General features: G+C 43.8%; 1 protein-coding gene across 1 annotated transcript; it reads right to left on the bottom strand.

Annotated features, from left to right (window-relative positions):
• Positions 1-23561, bottom strand: GCFC2 (GC-rich sequence DNA-binding factor 2). The gene is made up of 18 exons (XM_075269206.1): positions 23246-23561; positions 21887-21994; positions 20503-20631; positions 18907-19116; positions 16990-17087; positions 16321-16439; positions 15294-15477; positions 12772-12895; positions 12567-12639; positions 11479-11576; positions 10342-10541; positions 9917-10067; positions 4477-4583; positions 3802-3878; positions 2934-3000; positions 1552-1698; positions 503-627; positions 1-249 (listed from the first exon to the last, which is right to left on the bottom strand). The coding sequence occupies exons 1-18, from the start codon at positions 23520-23522 to the stop codon at positions 141-143; spliced, it is 2403 nt and encodes an 800-aa protein (XP_075125307.1). The 5' UTR covers positions 23523-23561; the 3' UTR covers positions 1-140.

Below are 23561 nucleotides of genomic sequence, written 5' to 3'. Positions count from 1 at the left end.
TTCTATATAAAATGATTTATTAGTTTACAAAAGTAGAATTAAAAGGTAAGAAATAGCAGATCAGGAGAGGTTTGTCCTCGTCATTCACGGTCTAATAAATAAACCTCCTGGCCGTGTGCAATCTATAGCTCGGCTGCCGGTCATACAGCCAAGCCATGTCCCTCCATGCCGTACTGTCCAACAATGTCTTCTGCAAGACTCTGAGCTTTGATCTTCATCAGGAGCGACACAAGAGTCTCCATACCCTTCCTGGAAGTAGAGACATGGGGTTAAGTCAGTCTACACGGTAAGTATTTGTGGATTTCATGCCATCCAGTATCACTAAGACGAGCCATCACTTCCACATTAGTGACAATCAGACTGCTGGGACCCCACAATCCTGAAATTCATTCACAGTGAAGTCTCTGATGAATAAACTTCAATCCAGTGTTCAGACTATATCCCCCCCAAGGAAAGTAACCTAAAGATCCAATAACCCAGTACACGTACAGTAACCACTGACCTGTCATTCAGCTTGTGCAGCGCGTGGGCGCAGGTGACCAAGTGCTTGCTGAAATTTCCCAGCCGTGTTAACGTTACGCCACCGCCGAGCCCCTTAAACCAGCTCTGAGGTAGACAGTCCACTATCTGCAGAGGGACAAGACGGATTAACCCACAAACACCCAGAGAAGAAAGTGGATCAGCCAAGTTTGTGTTTGGGAACAGGTTGATCAGTCCCTTATGCATGTTAGATAAGTGTACAATAAGATACGGTTTTTAAAGGGGTTATTCAGTTCATTTTCATTGATAGGTCATCAGTAACAGATTAAAGAGGACCTTTCATGGTTTGGGCCACAGGCAGTTCTATATACTCCTGGACAGCTGACAGTGCGCTGAATTCAGCGCACTATCTGCTTTCCCGATCTGTGCCCCGGGTAAAGCGCTATCGGTCCCGGTACCATAGCTCTTTACAGTCAGAAGGGCGTTCCTGACACTCTGACAGGAACGCCTCCTTCCTCCCCGCTCACACTGTACAGCGCGATAGGCACTGCTGTGGAGAAGGACGTTCCTGTCAGAGTGTCAGGAACGCCCTTCTGACTGTAAAGAGCTACGGTACCGGGACCGATAGCGCTTTACCCGGGGCACAGATCGGGAAAGCAGATAGTGCGCTGAATTCAGCGCACTGTCGGCTTTCCAGCAGTATATAGAACTGCCTGTGCCCAGTCTGATGAAAGGACCTCTTTAATAAGGTCCGACACCTGCCGTTCCACTTCACCTTTACATTTGCTCCATAGTGGCCATGTGGAGTAATTACAGCCTTGTTCCATTTACGCTTATGGGACGAAGCTGTAATTATATTGCACGGCCCCATTCTAATAGCTGATCGGTGGCGATCCCTGGTGTCAGACTCTCACTGATTGACCTATAAACCATCAAACAGAAATGAACTGGTCAACAACTTTGATGTACTGAATGGCATAGTCAGGTGAATAAAAGCCTTGTGAACAGAGTACAACCACCAAACCTGACCGCTAACCAATGCTACACAGCGGCACTGGCATGAGGTGTTACCTTGCAGCATTTGTTCACCAGCTCAGGTCCTGGCTCTGCATTGAGAAGAACTAGGAGGAGGTAGCGATTCAGCAGCTTGTCCAGGCTGAGCTCTTGTAGGATCTCTTCCTGGAGAAATCCATCCCATAGGAGAAGATTCCTAAATAGCTGAAAACACAAGCAAGAACATGTAGGGTTAATAATGGAGTCTAGGCGAGCGGTGGCTGAGCTTTATACTCCCCATAGACTTTGGGTCTCTATCACACTGATGTTTTGCCAGTGGATTTTGAAGTGGAATCCGCCTCAGAATCTGCCTGCCAAAACACCTCTCATTCATTTCAAAGGGAGCAGCTAACTTTTTTTTTCCGCTACCATTTTTTTTCAGTTAGCGGAAAAAAAAAAGCTGAATGATCTATCTTCAGGCAGATTCCGGCTCGAAAAACCCACTGAAGTCAATGGGAGGCAGAAACCGCATCGTGCTTTTTTGGCGTGGTCTTTGCAAAAACTGCTAGCGTTTTTTTGAAAGAGAAGTTTCCGGGTCTATACACTGTGCTGGAGAAAAAAAATACCCAAAAACTAAAAACGCTCCAAAAACCGCCTCATGTGAAAAACCGCATCAAAAAACCGTTTCCTAATTCCAGAAGCAGATTTTTTCCGCTGCCAAAAACCTCTGTGTGAACATACTCTTTGAATGAAGCAACGGTCATATCTGCATACTCTACTTTAATCTCTTTGGGACTGCTGGAGATAACTAAACATAGCGCTCAGTTACGTGCCATGGTTCAAGCCAACAGGTATTTTGTCCGACATCCTTAGGGTAAGTTCACATGGCAAATTTTTGTTAGGATTTTGAGACCGTATCCGCCTCCAAATCCTGACCAAAAAGACGGCTCCCATTGAAATCAGCCACTCAGATGTTCATTCTTCAGGCCGTTTCACCTCGCGATTCCACCTGAAGACACTCCCTCCTCCCATCTAGGCCCATTTATTGGGCCTAATCCAGAGCGGAGTGTGCGGCTGGATGCAGTGCACCGGCTTTCAGTCTCGACTACCCGGTTTTTGCTCCAGAACCGTTCCGGACCAAAAAACCCTGTATGAACTTACCCTTATACACAAGCATACTTGGTTCAGCTGAGCATTGCATGGGTCCCAGCAGGGAAGAGGGATGAAAGCTGCGACCATACTCCACTGGCAGAGTCTTATCATCCAAGGTAAATAATGGCTCATCTCCCCACAATCTACAATCAGTCGGCCCTTATACACATCAAATGGCTGTCAAACCCATCAAAAGCAGCAGGTTTGATGAATGTACAGTATATGGGTAATTTTCATTAATATTTTGGGACAACCCCTCCCTTTAATGTACATACAGCATGGAGGGAGACAACAGTCACACAACTTACCTTTACAGCTGACCAGAAACGTCTTTCCTGAAATTTTGAATGTGGAGAGTTCCTGTCCTCTAAAAATCTGGAACAGCAGAGGACAAAGCTCAGACACATCGTCACAACCTGGATCTAGAACTAGATTATCTCAAATCTTGAGTGCTTCTATAGCATGAACGTCACCTTCACATGTCATTTTTGACATACAGTGACCGGTCAGAGGCTTTGCTTAGTGGAGGTGTGAAGAACCACAACAGTCACTAAAATGAAGGGGCAGTAGCTCGCGTGCTCTCTTTACTACATATGATTGGGTACTCAGTCTTATTGTAGCCACTGACAGTGAATGCTATGTCATTCTTTACTAAGTTATTAGCATATGACCGATCCCTTAGTCCCAGTGGAGTCACTGACAGTGAAAGCCACGTCATTTGCTCAATAAGTATATCACCGACCCTCGTTAAAACTGTGCAAAGTAGGGTTAAAGCTAAAGCACTGGCCATGAAAGTAACTCTTACTCACCAGCTGAAGACTGGACTCTATGATCTCCATCACTGACTGTATGGTGCTCCAACCCAACATGGCTGCTGACTGGGCGGCACAAGACCAGACAAATCATCGGTCTCCACTGAATAACATGACAGTAAACAATGCATAGTATTATTCAATGGAGGCCGCTGATCAGGCCAAGTGCCCCTCTATCAATACATGGACCAGAGCGCCATACTGACAGTGATGAAGATACTTTTTCAAGCACATGCAAGTAAATAGAAATAAAGTGACATCCCTTTAATGACTGGACTTGTTGAGTCATTCCTGCGTCTCCTAACCCACCCTACTAAGTTATACAGGAGAATCTGATTCAATAGCTGTAGACATCTGCTCTGACCTCTTAGAGTAGAGGGGAATAAACACATCATCTTCTATGGCTTTCTTCAGTCTTGAAACCAGACCATCGACAAGCCCCTAAAACAAAGTACAAGTGTTACAAATATACAAGAGCTGCCAAATATCCTTAATATTTATGAGGTTATCCCGATCCCAAATATCAGAATGAATGAGAGACCAGACACAGACATCACTGTAAATTAGGGATTGGGAGGGGGGGGGGGATCTCGGCTCACCACCATTCATTCTATGTAATCCCAATGGATATAAATCAGTCCAGGGTCGTATGATGTACAGTCCATGGTCATGTTATATACGCATAGGTGCATATCACATGACCAGGGATTGTATATCACATGACTATGGCTTGTAGGGAACAGACAAGCATGGCTGCTCTATGCCACAAGTCTTGCCATAGGTGTTGGCACTCAGGAGCACAGATGGGAATATAAACCTGTAACCAGCCTATGTGTTAGCACAAATGTATATACTATGGTTTTGGTGTAGATGTAACTACATCCATGTTTTCTGGCGGCTTTACCACAATTATGTTCAGTTTTAGAAAACAGCAATTGTGGGATAACACATGCATTTACATCCAGTTTTGCTGAAGTGCAGTGATGATAAAGATCTGTCATGTCAATCCCATCCTGTGGGATATATCGCACCATCTCACCTGCACAGGTTTGCTTTTCTCATCCCCCAGTACATGTGTTTTGCAGAAATGCACCAGTCTGACAGTCTGAGCAGATGACAAAGGATCCCACACACGTTCAACAAGTGCTGAAATAAAATATGAATTACAGTCTGTACTAAGAAAGCTGCAAACTCTCATACAACACATCTATATGGCTCAATGTTCATGATGAAGGCCAAATGAGAGTACTGAATTACTTATCTTATACTAATTCTATGTTATACTCCAGAGCTGCGCTCACTATTCTGCTGGTACAGTCACTGTGTACATACATTACATTACTTATCCTGTACTGATCCTGAGTTATATCCTGTATTATACTCCAGAGCTGCACTCACTATTCTGCTGGTACAGTCACTGTGCACATACATTACTTATCCTGTACTGATCCTGAGTTACATCCTGTATTATACTCCAGAGCTGCCCTCACTATTCTGCTGGTACAGTCACTGTGCACATACATTACGTATCCTGTACTGATCCTGAGTTATATCCTGTATTATACTCCAGAGCTGCGCTCACTATTCTGCTGGTACAGTCACTGTGTACATACATTACATTACTTATCCTGTATTATACTCCAGAGCTGCGCTCACTATTCTGCTGGTACAGTCACTGTGTACATACATTACATTACTTATCCTGTACTGATCCTGAGTTATATCCTGTATTATACTCCAGAGCTGCACTCACTATTCTGCTGGTACAGTCACTGTGTACATACATTACATTACTTATCCTGTATTATACTCCAGAGCTGCGCTCACTATTCTGCTGGTACAGTCACTGTGTACATACATTACATTACTTATCCTGTACTGATCCTGAGTTATATCCTGTATTATACTCCAGAGCTGCCCTCACTATTCTGCTGGTACAGTCACTGTGCACATACATTACTTATCCTGTACTGATCCTGAGTTACATCCTGTATTATACTCCAGAGCTGCCCTCACTATTCTGCTGGTACAGTCACTGTGCACATACATTACGTATCCTGTACTGATCCTGAGTTATATCCTGTATTATACTCCAGAGCTGCGCTCACTATTCTGCTGGTACAGTCACTGTGTACATACATTACATTACTTATCCTGTATTATACTCCAGAGCTGCACTCACTATTCTGCTGGTGCAGTCACTGTGCACATACATTACATTACTTATCCTGTACTGATCCTGAGTTACATCCTGTATTATACTCCAGAGCTGCACTCACTATTCTGCTGGTGCAGTCACTGTGTACATACATTACATTACTTATCCTGTACTGATCCTGAGTTATATCCTGTATTATACTCCAGAGCTGCGCTCACTATTCTGCTGGTACAGTCACTGTGTACATACATTACTTATCCTGTACTGATCCTGAGTTACATCCTGTATTATACTCCAGAGCTGCGCTCACTATTCTGCTGGTGCAGTCACTGTGTACATACATTACATTACTTATCCTGTACTGATCCTGCGTTACATCCTGTATTATACTCCAGAGCTGCACTCACTATTCTGCTGGTACAGTCACTGTGTACATACATTACATTACTTATCCTGTACTGATCCTGAGTTACATCCTGTATTATACTCCAGAGCTGCGCTCACTATTCTGCTGGTACAGTCACTGTGTACATACATTACATTACTTATCCTGTACTGATCCTGAGTTACATCCTGTATTATACTCCAGAGCTGCGCTCACTATTCTGCTGGTGCAGTCACTGTGTACATACATTACATTACTTATCCTGTACTGATCCTGAGTTACATCCTGTATTATACTCCAGAGCTGCGCTCACTATTCTGCTGGTGCAGTCACTGTGTACATACATTACATTACTTATCCTGTATTATACTCCAGAGCTGCGCTCACTATTCTGCTGGTACAGTCACTGTGTACATACATTACATTACTTATCCTGTACTGATCCTGAGTTACATCCTGTATTATACTCCAGAGCTGCACTCACTATTCTGCTGGTGCAGTCACTGTGTACATACATTACATTACTTATCCTGTATTATACTCCAGAGCTGCGCTCACTACTCTACTGGTGCAGTCACTGTGTACATACATTACATTACTTATCCTGTACTGATCCTGAGTTACATCCTGTATTATACTCCAGAGCTGCGCTCACTATTCTGCTAGTACAGTCACTGTGTACATACATTACATTACTTATCCTGTACTGATCCTGAGATACATCCTGTATTATACTCCAGAGCTGCGCTCACTATTCTGCTGGTACAGTCACTGTGTACATACATTACATTACTTATCCTGTACTGATCCTGAGTTACATCCTGTATTATACTCCAGAGCTGCGCTCACTATTCTGCTGGTACAGTCACTGTGTACATACATTACATTACTTATCCTGTACTGATCCTGAGTTACATCCTGTATTATACTCCAGAGCTGCGCTCACTATTCTGCTGGTACAGTCACTGTGTATATACATTACATTACTTATCCTGTACTGATCCTGAGTTACATCCTGTATTATACTCCAGAGCTGCACTCACTATTCTGCTGGTACAGTCACTGTGTACATACATTACATTACTTATCCTGTACTGATCCTGAGTTACATCCTGTATTATACTCCAGAGCTGCACTCACTATTCTGCTGGTGCAGTCACTGTGTACATACATTACATTACTTATCCTGTATTATACTCCAGAGCTGCGCTCACTATTCTGCTGGTACAGTCACTGTGTACATACATTACATTACTTATCCTGTACTGATCCTGAGTTACATCCTGTATTATACTCCAGAGCTGCACTCACTATTCTGCTGGTGCAGTCACTGTGTACATACATTACATTACTTATCCTGTATTATACTCCAGAGCTGCGCTCACTACTCTACTGGTGCAGTCACTGTGTACATACATTACATTACTTATCCTGTACTGATCCTGAGTTACATCCTGTATTATACTCCAGAGCTGCGCTCACTATTCTGCTAGTACAGTCACTGTGTACATACATTACATTACTTATCCTGTACTGATCCTGAGATACATCCTGTATTATACTCCAGAGCTGCGCTCACTATTCTGCTGGTACAGTCACTGTGTACATACATTACATTACTTATCCTGTACTGATCCTGAGTTACATCCTGTATTATACTCCAGAGCTGCGCTCACTATTCTGCTGGTACAGTCACTGTGTACATACATTACATTACTTATCCTGTACTGATCCTGAGTTACATCCTGTATTATACTCCAGAGCTGCGCTCACTATTCTGCTGGTACAGTCACTGTGTATATACATTACATTACTTATCCTGTACTGATCCTGAGTTACATCCTGTATTATACTCCAGAGCTGCACTCACTATTCTGCTGGTACAGTCACTGTGTACATACATTACATTACTTATCCTGTACTGATCCTGAGTTACATCCTGTATTATACTCCAGAGCTGCACTCACTATTCTGCTGGTGCAGTCACTGTGTACATACATTACATTACTTATCCTGTACTGATCCTGAGTTACATCCTGTATTATACTCCAGAGCTGCACTCACTATTCTGCTGGTGCAGTCACTGTGTACATACATTACATTACTTATCCTGTACTGATCCTGAGTTATATCCTGTATTATACTCCAGAGCTGCGCTCACTATTCTGCTGGTACAGTCACTGTGTACATACATTACTTATCCTGTACTGATCCTGAGTTACATCCTGTATTATACTCCAGAGCTGCGCTCACTATTCTGCTGGTGCAGTCACTGTGTACATACATTACATTACTTATCCTGTACTGATCCTGCGTTACATCCTGTATTATACGCCAGAGCTGCACTCACTATTCTGCTGGTACAGTCACTGTGTACATACATTACATTACTTATCCTGTACTGATCCTGAGTTACATCCTGTATTATACTCCAGAGCTGCGCTCACTATTCTGCTGGTACAGTCACTGTGTACATACATTACATTACTTATCCTGTACTGATCCTGAGTTACATCCTGTATTATACTCCAGAGCTGCGCTCACTATTCTGCTGGTGCAGTCACTGTGTACATACATTACATTACTTATCCTGTACTGATCCTGAGTTACATCCTGTATTATACTCCAGAGCTGCGCTCACTATTCTGCTGGTGCAGTCACTGTGTACATACATTACATTACTTATCCTGTATTATACTCCAGAGCTGCGCTCACTATTCTGCTGGTACAGTCACTGTGTACATACATTACATTACTTATCCTGTACTGATCCTGAGTTACATCCTGTATTATACTCCAGAGCTGCACTCACTATTCTGCTGGTGCAGTCACTGTGTACATACATTACATTACTTATCCTGTATTATACTCCAGAGCTGCGCTCACTACTCTACTGGTGCAGTCACTGTGTACATACATTACATTACTTATCCTGTACTGATCCTGAGTTACATCCTGTATTATACTCCAGAGCTGCGCTCACTATTCTGCTAGTACAGTCACTGTGTACATACATTACATTACTTATCCTGTACTGATCCTGAGATACATCCTGTATTATACTCCAGAGCTGCGCTCACTATTCTGCTGGTACAGTCACTGTGTACATACATTACATTACTTATCCTGTACTGATCCTGAGTTACATCCTGTATTATACTCCAGAGCTGCGCTCACTATTCTGCTGGTACAGTCACTGTGTACATACATTACATTACTTATCCTGTACTGATCCTGAGTTACATCCTGTATTATACTCCAGAGCTGCGCTCACTATTCTGCTAGTACAGTCACTGTGTACATACATTACATTACTTATCCTGTACTGATCCTGAGATACATCCTGTATTATACTCCAGAGCTGCGCTCACTATTCTGCTAGTACAGTCACTGTGTACATACATTACATTCCTTATCCTGTACTGATCCTGAGTTACATCCTGTATTATATTCCAGAGCTGCGCTCACTATTCTGCTGGTGCAGTCACTGTGTACATACATTACATTACTTATCCTGTACTGATCCTGAGTTACATCCTGTATTATATTCCAGAGCTGCGCTCACTATTCTGCTGGTACAGTCACTGTGTACATACATTACATTACTTATCCTGTACTGATCCTGAGTTACATCCTGTATTATATTCCAGAGCTGCGCTCACTACCCTGGTTACTAGTGAAAGTCAATATGCTTGTTTAAAGATACAATTGTGAGCACAGCTCTGGAGTACAATACAGGTTGTAACTCAGGATCAGTACAAGAAAATAAACTTAGGACAGTCACCCGCTATACACACAGACCGTTGCCATCCACAAGTCCAGGCAATTTGTTTGCCAATATCCAGTTTTAGAAAACAGAAACTGCACCGAAATGAGCGATTATTGGAGTTGTTCCCCATTGCCTTATACACATCCATGGACAAAACATTTTCTCACCTAAAACCTTGGGAATCACAGTCTTCTCGATGACAGCCATCAGCACTTTATGATCTGGGTCGTCCTCCATGTTGTTTTCATGGTCGTGTTTACTGAAACAAAAGTCATCCAGGTCACGATACCATGACATGTGCTCCAGCTCTGTGGTGTCCTGGGGCGAGGAGAACAAAGATATCAACCCCACCAGTTCATACTACAAGCACATGGAAGCCTGGTCACATAACACATGATTTAAAGGAACAGTCCACTGACACAATGACCTAGCGCGTCGCCTAAAGGGGGAGGAGCCTGACACCAGAGTCCTCTTTATTGCTCTATGCCTTCTTGTCTCATGCTCCGCCCCTTCAGGCCCTGCACTAGGCATAATACAATATCAGTTTTGTGTAGAATGACCATATTAAAGGAAGAGGCATATGTTACATTACCTGCAGGGGATTCCAGTCTATTAACTGCGCCCTGACCAGAGGACTTAGCAGTTTGGGAATACATAAGCTGATGTAGGCCTCATAATACGTCTCAGGGAACCGCTCCCTCCACTCATGAAACTTGGACAGGATGTTCTTAGGCTGGCAGAAATCTTCATGGACGTCTTCGAAGATGGGTTTACACAGGAGGAGGACGTCCTCTGTAGAAGGGAAACATTGGTGAAGTGGCAATGTATCTAGATTACAGTCAGGCTGCATAGGGGTCAGGGCTGCTATAGCTGCGTGATATGGTGGTATGGCAGTATCATTGAACGTGGTCACACCTTATATAAACCTTATCTTTGTGTATTTGGATTCCTCTGTCATGGATTGTAGGCCTGTGATGTTTATCAATACTATACATCTGTACAATCCCTACCATTTACTTTTTGGGCCTGTCTGCATCCTGCAGTGCACTGTTGCTTCAATCCCTACTTGTTAGAAATGAAGCATTACGCTATGTCCATTCATTTCAATGGGCTGCCTGTGTAATGCAGGAAAGGACAGGTTCTATAGAAAGATGATCTTTTTAACCACTCTGGCCAATATATAAGGAACCCCTATTAAAAAGGTTGCCCAGGATTGGAGAGCCATGTTAGAGTTCACTTGGGGCAGTGTAAAATTAAAAAAAAAAAAAAAAAAAAAAAAAAAAAGAAAAAAAAAAAAAGGAAGAGATACTTTACCTACCCCTGGTCTTTGGTTTGGGTGCCACAACCCTAACCCAAGAGTGCAGAGGCGCAAATGACCACCATGGCCAATTAATAGCCTCAGTGGTCGCCTGATTGGAACCAGTGATGTCCCTTCTGACACGGCCAGCCCCACCTGTCCATGCACACATGGGCTAGGAAGAAGTCTTGGGCACATGGCATGTGCACAGGTCAACATAGCAGACAACTGTGACACACCATTACAAGCCTCACATCTGTGATCGTTGGATATGATCAGGACAGATGTCAAATTCAATATTCAGCTGAGCAGAGTCTGTCACTGCAGAGGGGAGAAGTCTGTAATGTGGCACAAGTCGCTGTAGTAGATGGATGTGTTGTCACTGCTCATCTAAACCCTCACATGAAATGCTTCTGTCCCCCTCCCCATTACCTTGGTCTTGCTTGTATTTAGTCTCTTGGTCAGGAGGCAGCTCATCATCACTAGACATCCCCTCATGGTCATCCTCGCACTTCTGCTGTCTTCTCGTCCTGCACAAGGTAAAGTAATACCATAATAAGCAATATAATACATATAACAGCAAGCCAGATCTGAAAATATACTCAAGAAGCAAATGTGTCTCTATAAGAAGTCATGTCCCTGAAGTTTAGCCGTGGTCTCTGCCACCGACATAAATGTACGACCATCTATCGTACATTTATTTTTTATTTTTTTCAAATTTGTTTTTATTGAAAATATTTTTTAAGAATACAAACAAGAAATTTGCTATAAATTTCTTGTTTGTATTCTTAAAAAATATTTTCAATAAAAACAAATTTGAAAAAAAAATAAAAATAAATAAATGTACGATAGATGGTCTCACCCCTCCTGAAATCTGCCTCTATCTCTAGAACAAGGGTCCTCCGATCTCCATGTAGCCTGGTTAGGTGACCATCTGCGTACACATCCAGACATGGAATAGACATAGTATCTATGTATGCAGATCTCTTCATTTATTTCGATGGGAGCAGTAAATGGAGATGGCTAGAATGGGGAAGGGGGTGTGCTGGAGAGCATTACACCACGTGCTGGGGCCTCTGAACAGTATTACACAGCGTACTGGGGCTGCTAGAGAGCATTCATGGATAGATGTGGCCCCATTTCTGGAAGAAATAAGCAGTGTTCTTCTAGTACGGTACTTCTTATGGTTTAATCAGGGAGATAAAAAAAGATGTTGTACTGGTTGGCCTTGCTGTGCACAATAATGGGGCACTGAAATAGGGCAATTACCATAAGCCTCGTGGGGTTTTTTGCCTTCCCCTGGATCAACACTGTAGGGATTGTTGGGTTATAGGTTGGACTTGATGGACTGATGTCTTTATCCAACCTCATCTACTATGTAACTATGTAACTGTGGCCCCGTTTAGTACATTCTATCAGTTAGATACCTCTTTTATATTTTGAGGAAGAGAGGGCTACTCAAAAATTGTCTGTACTGAGCCCACCAATGCCCAGCCATGCTATGTAAACTCTTACGTCACCTTCGTAGCTCCAGGTCCTGCAGGCGGCTCCTTGTTTCCTCATCTGCAGACACATCACTCACACTTTCATTTCCTGAGAGTAAGAGACATAATCCATGAAAAATTTCTATGATGTGAAGAGGCAGAGGACACATCAGACAGCAGTCACCTCATGAGGAGGCAGAGGATATGTCAGATGGCAGTCATATCATTATAATATACCCACCAGCAAGCTTCTGGATTGTAGCAGACTCCAGCTGGAGTTCATCCTGTCTGCGCTTCAGCAGAGTTCTGCTGCGGCCTTCCCAGATCTGCGACATCTCAGATTCCGACTGATAAATCTCTTGAATCTAATAAAGAGATTGTACACTTTACAAGAGCCCCATGACAGACAAGGTTAGCATAAAGGTAAATTCACAATGTGTTTGCAGCATGTCACAGGTATAGGTCAGGAGGACGTCCTAATGTATACCATTATATAGACACAGCGATATTCCATATCCCCGACATCACACATCAAGGAGAGTTATCCAGGGACTTAAAGGGATTCTACCACTAAAACAACATTTTTTCTATTACCCTCGTCGGAATAGCCTTAAAGGGGTTGTCCCATCACAAGGATCCTATCTATACTGCTTGTTAATGTGGATGTGAGACTTTTCCTAAATACACTGCTTCAGCAAAACTGCTTTGTTTGTCCACTATCTTACTTTATTCAATTCTTTGTGGCCACAGCCCTGACTTAGCTGCTCCTGAGTCAAGTGATGTATCTGCTGCTCTCAGGGGGGAGGGAGGAGGGGCTAAGTGCAGGGAGCGAGCCTGTGTTTCTAGCTATTCCTGTGTCTACACCACGTGACCTAGCTTCCTGTTAGCAGATGGGGGAGAGGAGCTGCTTTCATTTCTTCTGTTCTCCCAGTTATCAGGCTAGCTAATTCCATTGTGTTCATCATGGTAGAGACAGGCAGTCTCTGTATGTAACACAGAATGGAGGTGCTCCTGCCTGTACTTCATAGTCCAATATGGGTGGGCGGAGCTACATGTGAATTTGGGGGCGGAGTTAAACGGCGGGTTGCATGTGAAACCCCACCCACCAAATGATGCAAGAAACCAGGAAGAAAGAAGATTTTATAGCAGTAAAGACTGATGAGTATGTGAGGTGGGAATACTCCTTTAAGAAAGGCTATTCGTCTCCTTCCTTGCTCAGTTGCCTCTGGCCCGCCGTTCCATATAAATACCGATTTTTACTGGTATGCAAATGAGTTCTCTCACAACAATGGGGGCGGGCCCCAGTGCTTCTGTAGTTCTACAAAGGCAAGAGCGGAGTGTGACCCCAGCCGGAAGAAGATGCGGTTGCTGTTGAAGATGGAGGCGTCGCTGGAGAGAGTTCTCTGGCAACAGTGGGGATACCCCCATTGCTGTTTGAGCGCTGGGGCCCGCCCCCATTGCTGCGAGAGAACTTATTTGCATACCGGTAAAAACTGGTATTTCTACGGAATGGCGGGCTGGAGGCGACTGAGCAAGGTAGGAGACGAAAAGCCTTTCTTAAGGCTATTCCGACGTGGTAAATAGAAAAAAAATGTTGTATTACTGGTAGAATCCCTTTAAACTTATCTAGTGGATTCTTCCTCATAGACTTGGATTGATCGACCCCCTTCATCCTCTCCTGATCTCATAGGTGCTTTACCTGCGCTATGGGGGCTGGGTTTACTTTAGGCAGTCAGTATACTTAGCACAGGTAAATTATCTGTGAGATCAGGAGGGGCAGAGCAACTGAGGGGTCGGGGGACTGATACTGATCAGGTGAACCAGACAAAGAATCCACCAGATACAGCAAGGTAGGTTTAAGTCCCTAAACAACCCCTTTAACAAAAGGCTCTATTTGCCTGTGTGAGAGATTGGGACTAGAAGTGATGTACACACCTGGAACATTCCCAGTGAATATGGGGTGAATGCACCCTACATTTACCAGTGACCATTCTACGACACCACTACATCACATAAAATGGGGCGGGGCGGTCATAAAAGGGGTTTCTGAGACTTATTTATAGATAACCTATATTCAGAACGGGGTCCAACAATCAGGTTCTCCATAGCCAGTTAAAGAAGCCACCATGTTCAGTCAAGCAAAGCAAAATCTTCACCAAATATCAAACACAGCGTTGTACATATCATAGGGGACTGTGCTTGGGACTGCAACTCAGTCCCATTCACTTCAACAGGACTGTGTTGCTGCTGTGCCAGGTGAACGATGAACATGACATCATCAGTACAGGAAAAGTGTAGCGTAAGTCCCTACTATTACATAATGAAAAGCAGCGTTCTGATATACTGTGTTTTTCAATTCCTCACCAGATACAATATAGCCATCACAAAGTTGCAGTTTGTTACAATGTATCAGCATTGGTGTGGAGCTCTGGAGCTTAGGAGAGAGAACTGCTCCGAACAAGTTGAAACTACATCTGAACACTGTCAGAAGTGTCAGCTAACACGCTGAAGATTTTATACATGGACGGCATGAAACACTCCGCAGTCCGAAATAAAAGATACTCGAGGCTCAGCCTTAGATTCACTTCAAATACAGGTCACATTTTTCTAACATGTCTTTGGAGACCATGTGAACATATCCAAAAGCTCAACTATAGCATTGGAGGTTGCACGAAGCCAATGCCTGACGCCTCGGACAACCAGCAGGATTCTTAACATGAATGAGCAGACTTTCACCTCCTCCCCTTGCTCCGACATCATTACCTTCTCATTGAGACAGTCGACATAGTTCTCCACGTAAACTTTCATCTCCTTGAAGAACTTGTAGCTTTTTTCACTCGATGACGCCTCCAGTTTCTGAAGAGTATTCTTTGCGTTTTCAAGATCGTGGGTGTATTTTTCACTGTCTAAGACGTGTGCTCTGTGCACCTCCTCAATGGAGGCTATCCTGGAGAGAAGGAAGAATGGGAGAAATTCTGGTTCAGGCACAAAAAGCATGAAAAGCCCTTCTAGAGCAGAGGACAGCAACCTCCAGCTGTGTGCAACTACATCTCCCAGCATGCACACTGGCTAGGCTGTTACTGGAGCCTGGGGGTTGTAGGGTCACACCAGCTGGAGTGTTGAAGTTGCTGATCTGATTGATATTTGCTCTAGAATGAATATGGCCGGGGTCACAAGGTCAAAACAGGTTAGCCGCCGCAAACTATCTGCCAGCTATGCCATTCAGTAGCAGCATGGTGGATGAGATTTAAAGGGGTTTTCCAAGTCTTGTCAATTATTGATTGTCAAGTGAAGATCAGGGAGGGTCTGCCACCCAAGACTTCTGGAGATCAGCTACTCGTAGCAGTATCGGCGCTCCCTAAGATGCCACGTGATGTCATGATTATCGGTCACTTTGTTCCCGGCTCAGTCCCATTCAAGTAAATGGGCTGTTCTGCTATACAAGGCACGGCCTCTATACAATGTACAAAATAATGAAGAGGCTGCAGCACTCATTAGAATGCTACGGGCTAATTAAACATCTGATTGGGATTGGGGGGGGGGGGGACGGTGCTGGGTGCCAGACTCTTGCTGATCTTCAATTGATGACCTATTCTAAGAATAGGTCATCAATTATTAGGCCTGTCAAATTTCTCAGGCTAGATTCACACAGAAGAACCTGCAATGGATTTGGGAGCAGATTCCACCCTCCAAGGAGAAGAAGTTGCAGAAGTCTTATGCTTCTTTTACCATGCAGATTTCACTGTCCCCACCAGCACTACCAGTCAGATGTGGGTTTTAATAGAATTACCTGGCAGCCAGCCTTTTTCTTACATCCTCCACAGTCACTATTGGTGTAGAAAATTTTGGTTCAACATACTTCTTCACACGAGGAGGGCTGCGTCCTTGTAACAAATCATCGTCCATAGTCTATTGGGGAAATAAGAATGTTACAATCATAACCAGTAGAGGGCGCTGTTAAAAATCTAAAGACGAGTGAGTTACAAGTAGAGTATAAAACATGTTATAGATGCAGATTAGCTTAATGTCTTCCGAACCACCCCTTATATATGTACGGGGAGGTCCACTCCTAATCCTGCAAGGACGTATCTTTACATGCTTGCAGAGCTTAGCAGCCAGATCTCCCTTCGAGGATAAGAATAGGTCATTCACATCATAGTCTTGGATAATCCCTTTAACCGAATTTCGTCCTAGCTACTCTGTGAATCTGCAGAAATCATCCTCATATCTCCACAGCAGCCCCAGGATTACACGGTACTCATGAAAAAGACCATATAATAGTGAATCGTGAAGCGGAGTGATAAAGTTCTTCAGAGCAGGAGTCTCTGACTGGTATAGGGCTGATGTGAGCGACAGAATCTCTCCATGGTGACCATATGAGCTTGTAGGGTATATGAGAAGGAGTTCCCCCTAATGGTACAGGCCCTTTATTAGAGTCATTACCATATAGTATACAGACCTGTGGACATCTGATGGCTTTTCTGATCTGCTGCTCCTCCCATCTGTCCTGAATGTCATCCACCTCTTCATCATCACTGTCTGAATGGCTACTGGAGGCTACAAACAATAAAAAGGGTTTACAGATCAAGTACTGAGAACTAGGAGCTGATATATAGGGTTATATAATAGAGGAGAGAAGCTGAGCTGTGTGATATATAGGGTTATATGATAGAGGAGAGAAGATGAGCTCTGTGATATATAGAGTTATAGGATAGAGGAGAGAAGCTGAGCTCTGTGATATATAGGGTTATATGATAGAGGGAGAGAAGCTGAGCTCTGTGATATATAGGGTTATAGGATAGAGGAGAGAAGCTGAGCTGTGTGATATATAGGGTTATATGATAGAGGAGAGAAGCTGAGCTCTGTGATATATAGGGTTATATGATAGAGGAGAGAAGCTGAACTCTGTGATATATAGGGTTATATGATAGAGGAGAGAAGCTGAACTCTGTGATATATAGAGTTATAGGATAGAGGAGAGAAGCTGAGCTCTGTGATATATAGGGTTATATGATAGAGGGAGAGAAGCTGAGCTCTGTGATATATAGGGTTATATGATAGAGGAGAGAAGCTGAGCTCTGTGATATATAGGGTTACATGATAGAGGAGAGAAGCTGAGCTCTGTGATATATAGGGTTATATGATAGAGGGAGAGAAGCTGAGCTCTGTGATATATAGGGTTATATGATAGAGGAGAGAAGCTGAGCTCTGTGATATATAGGGTTATAGGATAGAGGAGAGAAGATGAGCTCTGTGATATATAGGGTTATATGATAGAAGAGAGAAGCTGAGCTCTGTGATATATAGGGTTATAGGATAGAGGAGAGAAGCTGAGCTCTGTGATATATAGGATTATATGATAGAGGAGAGAAGCTGAGCTGTGTGATATATAGGGTTATATGATAGAGGAGAGAAGCTGAGCTCTGTGATATATAGGGTTATAGGATAGAGGAGAGAAGCTGAGCTGTGTGATATATAGGGTTATAGGATAGAGGAGAGAAGCTGAGCTCTGTGATATATAGGGGTATATGATAGAGGAGAGAAGCTGAGCTCTGTGATATATAGGGGTATATGATAGAGGAGAGAAGCTGAGCTCTGTGATATATAGGGGTATATGATAGGGAGAGAAGCTGAGCTCTGTGATATATAGGGTTATATAATAGAGGGAGAGAAGCTGAGCTCTGTGATATATAGGATTATATGATAGAGGAGAGAAGCTGAGCTGTGTGATATATAGGATTATATGATAGAGGAGAAGCTGAGCTCTGTGATATATAGGGTTATATGATAGAGGAGAGAAGATGAGCTCTGTGATATATAGGGTTATATGATAGAGGAGAGAAGCTGAGCTCTGTGATATATAGGGGTATATGATAGAGGAGAGAAGCTGAGCTCTGTGATATATAGGGTTATAGGATAGAGGAGAGAAGCTGAGCTCTGTGATATATAGGGTTATATGATAGAGGAGAGAAGCTGAGCTCTGTGATATATAGGGTTATAGGATAGAGGAGAGAAGCTGAGCTCTGTGATATATAGGGTTATAAGATAGAGGAGAGAAGCTGAACTCTGTGATATATAGGGTTATAGGATAGAGGAGAGAAGATGAGCTCTGTGATATATAGGGTTATATGATAGAGGAGAGAAGCTGAGCTCTGTGATATATAGGTTATATGATATGATAGAAGGGAGAGAAGCTGAGCTCTGTGATATATAGAGATATATGATAAAGGAGAGAAGCTGAGGACTCCTAGGAGAGATGGTGAGAGTCCTGACACACAGGAAGGCTGACAGCCTCCTGTACACACACACTGATACAAGGACAGCAGTCAATCATTGTGTGTGGGAGTCTTGTTATAATGGGATAGATAAATCTTACACATTTCCTCTGCCATCTGCTCCTTAGTGGTTTTCAGCCCTGGAGCAAATTCAATCCTCTTCTCGTGATCGTCAAGTTCATTGTCACTTTCTGATTGGCTGGAATCTGATCGCTCGTGAGAGACATCAAGCGATATGTAATCTCCTTGAGCCCGAGCCAATTTCCTTCGTGTGCGAGCTGCTCGGATCTGCTTAGCATCTGGGATTTCATCTGTGCTGAACAAAAGTTCAATAAACCAATACTAAGTGTGCTGAACTCGGTCAGTTTTGCAGCAGTACACAACACACAATATTACAGGACATGAAAATCCTCTTTAAATTAGCACTTCCACAAATTTCTTTTATTGTAAAGGTCATCTTCTAAACTTTAGAGCTGTTACTTTGCTCACCAGGGGTTCCTTATCTTCAAAACCGCCTCCACTTGTTTCCCTTGTTGTGTCACTTGATCAGCAATCTTATTTTTTTACCAATTCATAGAACGTCAGCTATATGGACTTGAAGTCTTTTACTCTATGTAAAGGGAGCCTGCCGGGTTGATTTGGGACACTATACCACTGACTGATCCTTATGGAACAGGGGTTTAGTGTCCCAAATAGCCACATTAAGTTGTTCATCGGTGGTACTGAAGCATTTCACTTCTCTTCAGTGAAGCTGGATGAATAGACCTTTGCTCCAGTGCACCCATGCCGCACCTCAGGGACATGTGTCTGAGGAACCACCAGCTTCACCGAACAAAATCACGGCGTTTTACAGTGCAAGCAAAGGGGATGGGATTCATGCGAATCCCGTGCCCACTTTGCGGAAAAAACACAGTGCGGACACGCTACGATTTGCAAAGCTGCTGCAGCTTTGCAAATCGCAGCATGTCAATTATATCTACGGAAACGACGGCGGCTTTTCCGTAGATATAATGGGAAGAAAAAGTCTGCGGAGGAAAACTCTGTGAACTTTCTCTTCAAAGCGCTGCGGAAAGAACCGCAATGCGATCACGCAGTGGTTCTTTCCACAGCGCTATGATTATAGCCCGTGGGGCCTTAGCCTAAAGGTTTGTTTGTTTTTTAAAAAGACTGCCAACAGTGTTTCAACAGGTCGATATGGAACAATAAAGCCCCAGTCCTTAAGGACCTATGGGTGGTTTAGTGTCCCAGACAGGTTCCCTATAAGATAAGTTGCTTCACATAGACTTACGTGATGTCTGCTCCACCCACAGAGCAGTATAAATTGGCAAGTCAGACTGTCAATCACATGAAACAACAGGCAACCTGAAAGCAGGTAAGAAATGCCTGGTGAGCAGAGCTGTCTACAAGATGCCCTCTACTGGCAGATTAAAAAAAAAAAAAAAGTTGGGAGATTCCCTTTAATTCTTTGCACTCTCACTGCTACAGACCGGATGCATGCATCTCTGTAGACTCATGTTAGACCCAGGCACATGTATATATCTAAACTACATACGTAGCTCTTCTATGAAGTCAGATTAAGTAGATTAATAAACTACTCCTTATCATCTAAGCTGCTGGTCTACTAGTAAATTGTGTAAAGAAAGATGTATATAAATCACAATAGGGGAAGCAGCCTATAATGACATGCCCCAGCTGACCTGCCACTGATCTATGATGTGACGGAGAGGAGGCCGGGCTGTTACTTGCAGGACTGGAGTCTTCTTCCTTCTCTGGAACATCCATATTTTCATGCTCATTCTGTTCCGACTCTGAACTGCTGCCCGGTCCTACAACACAGTTAGATTTCCATTTTATTAAATCCTAAAATCATAAATCTGTCCCATTATGGGTAAGGCCTATATCAGGTCTCACATTACGCCTCTATGCCTTGATATAAGACATGAAACGGCCTCAGAGAACAATTACATTTGCATTTGTGGCATAAGCTCTATGGCACTGCAGAGGAGGCGTACAATACAGTGCTCAGCTGTCTTCATCATTTCCATGGACCAGAAAGGAGTGGCAGGGTGCATGTGCGAGTGTCATTCCATAATTTCATCACCTCCAACTCTTTGCACCTCTTCTATAGGTACTTCTCCATAGATTGCACTGCAGTTAAAGTTCTTTCTCTATACCCCATCATTCCTGAGCAATCCTTTCTGTTAGTTTCAGCACAGTTAGACTCTTAAGGCCCCCATGCAAAGATCGATTGTGCTCCTGATGTAGGGCCAAGTTTGCAGTGGTAGGCACTCAGATGACACTAGGAGTGACATTTGGGTGCATTCCATGATACATTCATGTCTATGGGGGTCTTCTGATCCATTCTGTTCTGAAAAGAATGAATTGGAAGCCCCCATAGAGGTGAGTGCATCTCTGATACCACGCCAAGTGCTCCCTGAGAGCATTCTGTTACAAACTCGTTCTGACATCAGAAACACACCCATTTGTGTGGATGAGGCCATACTGTCACTGGGCGATCCTGGTTCAGAACAGAAAGACGACGACAGCCCACGTGACATCAGAAAGCAAAATTGTGCTGAAACTAACAGAATTACTACTTGGGAACATGGGAAGAATATGCAAATCTGTCTCCCAAGATGTAAACAGGGAGACAGTGCCTCTGTTATGCCGCCCTCTATGGGAAGCACCCTGAACATCATGCCCGACCTTCCCAGAAGTCTTTACTGCATAATGTGGGGTTATAACCAAATCAATTTCTCAGCTACGGACGACACCGTTTCTGTCTGGTTGGACTTCATCAGCGCAGCCTAAAGAGAACTGATTGGGTAGAAGTGAGAGTTATCCCCATATACTTGGGAAAAGTGAGGGGAAAGAGCTGAAGTTGTTGGTGAAAGGTCATCTTTAAATGAGGAGAAAGACAAGAGACCCCTACCCTTGGGATCTCAGAGGTCAGACTTCCTTATCTTCAAGCTGTGGATTGGTAAGTAAACCCTTGGACAATCCCTTTAAAAACTCCATCTGTCTTTTTATTCCTCACATTGCGTCACAGCATCTAGCTGTATAGATTTAGACTTCACCAACCTTGTTCCTGTGCTTTGCTTCTTTGCTCAGCATTTTCAGACTTTTTCTGTACTTTGAATATGACAGCATTCACTGTGGGCTTCCTGATCTTAAAAGAACCGTCTTCACCTGTAAATATAATAGAAATAGAGAGGAGAAATATTAGTACAAATTCATCTGAGAGCAAAGCTAGAACTAGCCATACACATAGGATAGGTATCTACAGACTTCTGGCTAAGTTTGGTGAAATCTGCAGGGTATATCATGTCTGTGGGTGTCATACACATAAGACTAACAGCAGATGCTACTAAGATAAGCTGGATCTGCAGATAATTATCTCATGTGTATGGATAACTTGAGAGCAGGGTTAGACAAATCCCAGAAATTACTTGGCCCAGGCTTAGGACTCATCCACACAGGCGAGTCCTGAGAACGGGACTTGCATGGCTGCAGTGTAAGAATCCACACAGACTCCAGAAGACTTTGTATACAGATTATGGAGAATAACTCTGCACACAAGGAGTCTGATACAGCATGTAATGATTTACTTTATTGAGCTGTAGAAATCCGGTGCTAGGCCTTGTACACAAGTCAGTGATTTTCAGGGATCTGCACTGGCAGCACGCCGTCCTATTTTTATTTTCTGATATTTTTTTCTGCAGCTTATGATTGGGCAGAAAAAAAGCAGAATACACAACCTCTGTATGTCCTGTGGTCAGAACTCATTGATGCTACTAGGAATGAAACATCATAGAAAGCACAGAGAGAGCCATTTACCATAGACCACTACTAGGAGACACTTTAGAAAGGACACCCATGTATCTCCTATCCACAGGACAGGGGATAAAGGTCTGATCGCTGGGGTCCCAAATGCTGGGCCCAAGTAGTCAAGAGAATGGGGGACCTAAAGTCCCCCTGAGGGCTCCTGAATGGACCGGCCATGCACTTGTGTGAGTCTAGTCACTACTATGTGGCTGCCGCAACTGTAATCTCTGACATTGTCTCACGAAAGTGAATAGTACGCCTATCACACAAGTGTACCGCCACCAGTCACAAGGAGACCTCTGGGGCACTTTCAGTCTCCAGCGTTCCGGATGACCAGGGGACCCGACACTCAGGCCTCTAACAATCGGACACTTCTCCCCTATGGATTATATGACTCGGGGATAAGTTTCCATCTCAGCACAACAGAGCCATAGAAGTGACTGGATCTGATCACAAGATCACACTACAGCTCCATTCACACACAGGAATCACAGACAGATTATAAACTGTTATTCTAGGATCCCTTTTAGGTCCTATGCCTTTAAGGCTGCCATGGCTACGACAGAACATGACCGTGTTCCCTTGTACAGAAAGGCTGTGCAGTTTCCGCCTCACCTTCCTTCTCTACACTGAAGCTGAGGGCGCTGTGAGGGCCGGCACTCCGGGCAGACGGCTCAGGGTCAGCGCCGTCCGTCTCCTCGTCCCCCTCTGACCCCGGCTCATCACTGTCACTGTCCGCCGCTGCCGCCTCCTTCTTCTTCTTGGTTCCACAGGTCAATCCTCGCCCGCCAGCCCTTTTCGGCCTCTCCACTCTCCCCCGGTCCTCCTCTTCCTCCTCCTCGCTGGACGCCGCTTTCCGAACCCGCAAATTTCGATTTGGTTTCCTAAACATTCTGAACGGCGGTGACAGTCGCCTTATTTCTACGTCACT

Source organism: Leptodactylus fuscus, chromosome 3 (assembly GCF_031893055.1).
Source record: "Leptodactylus fuscus isolate aLepFus1 chromosome 3, aLepFus1.hap2, whole genome shotgun sequence".
NCBI lineage: Eukaryota > Metazoa > Chordata > Amphibia > Anura > Leptodactylidae > Leptodactylus > Leptodactylus fuscus.
The sequence above is the reverse complement of the archived record's forward strand: the minus strand, read 5'-3'. Positions and strand labels throughout refer to the sequence as shown.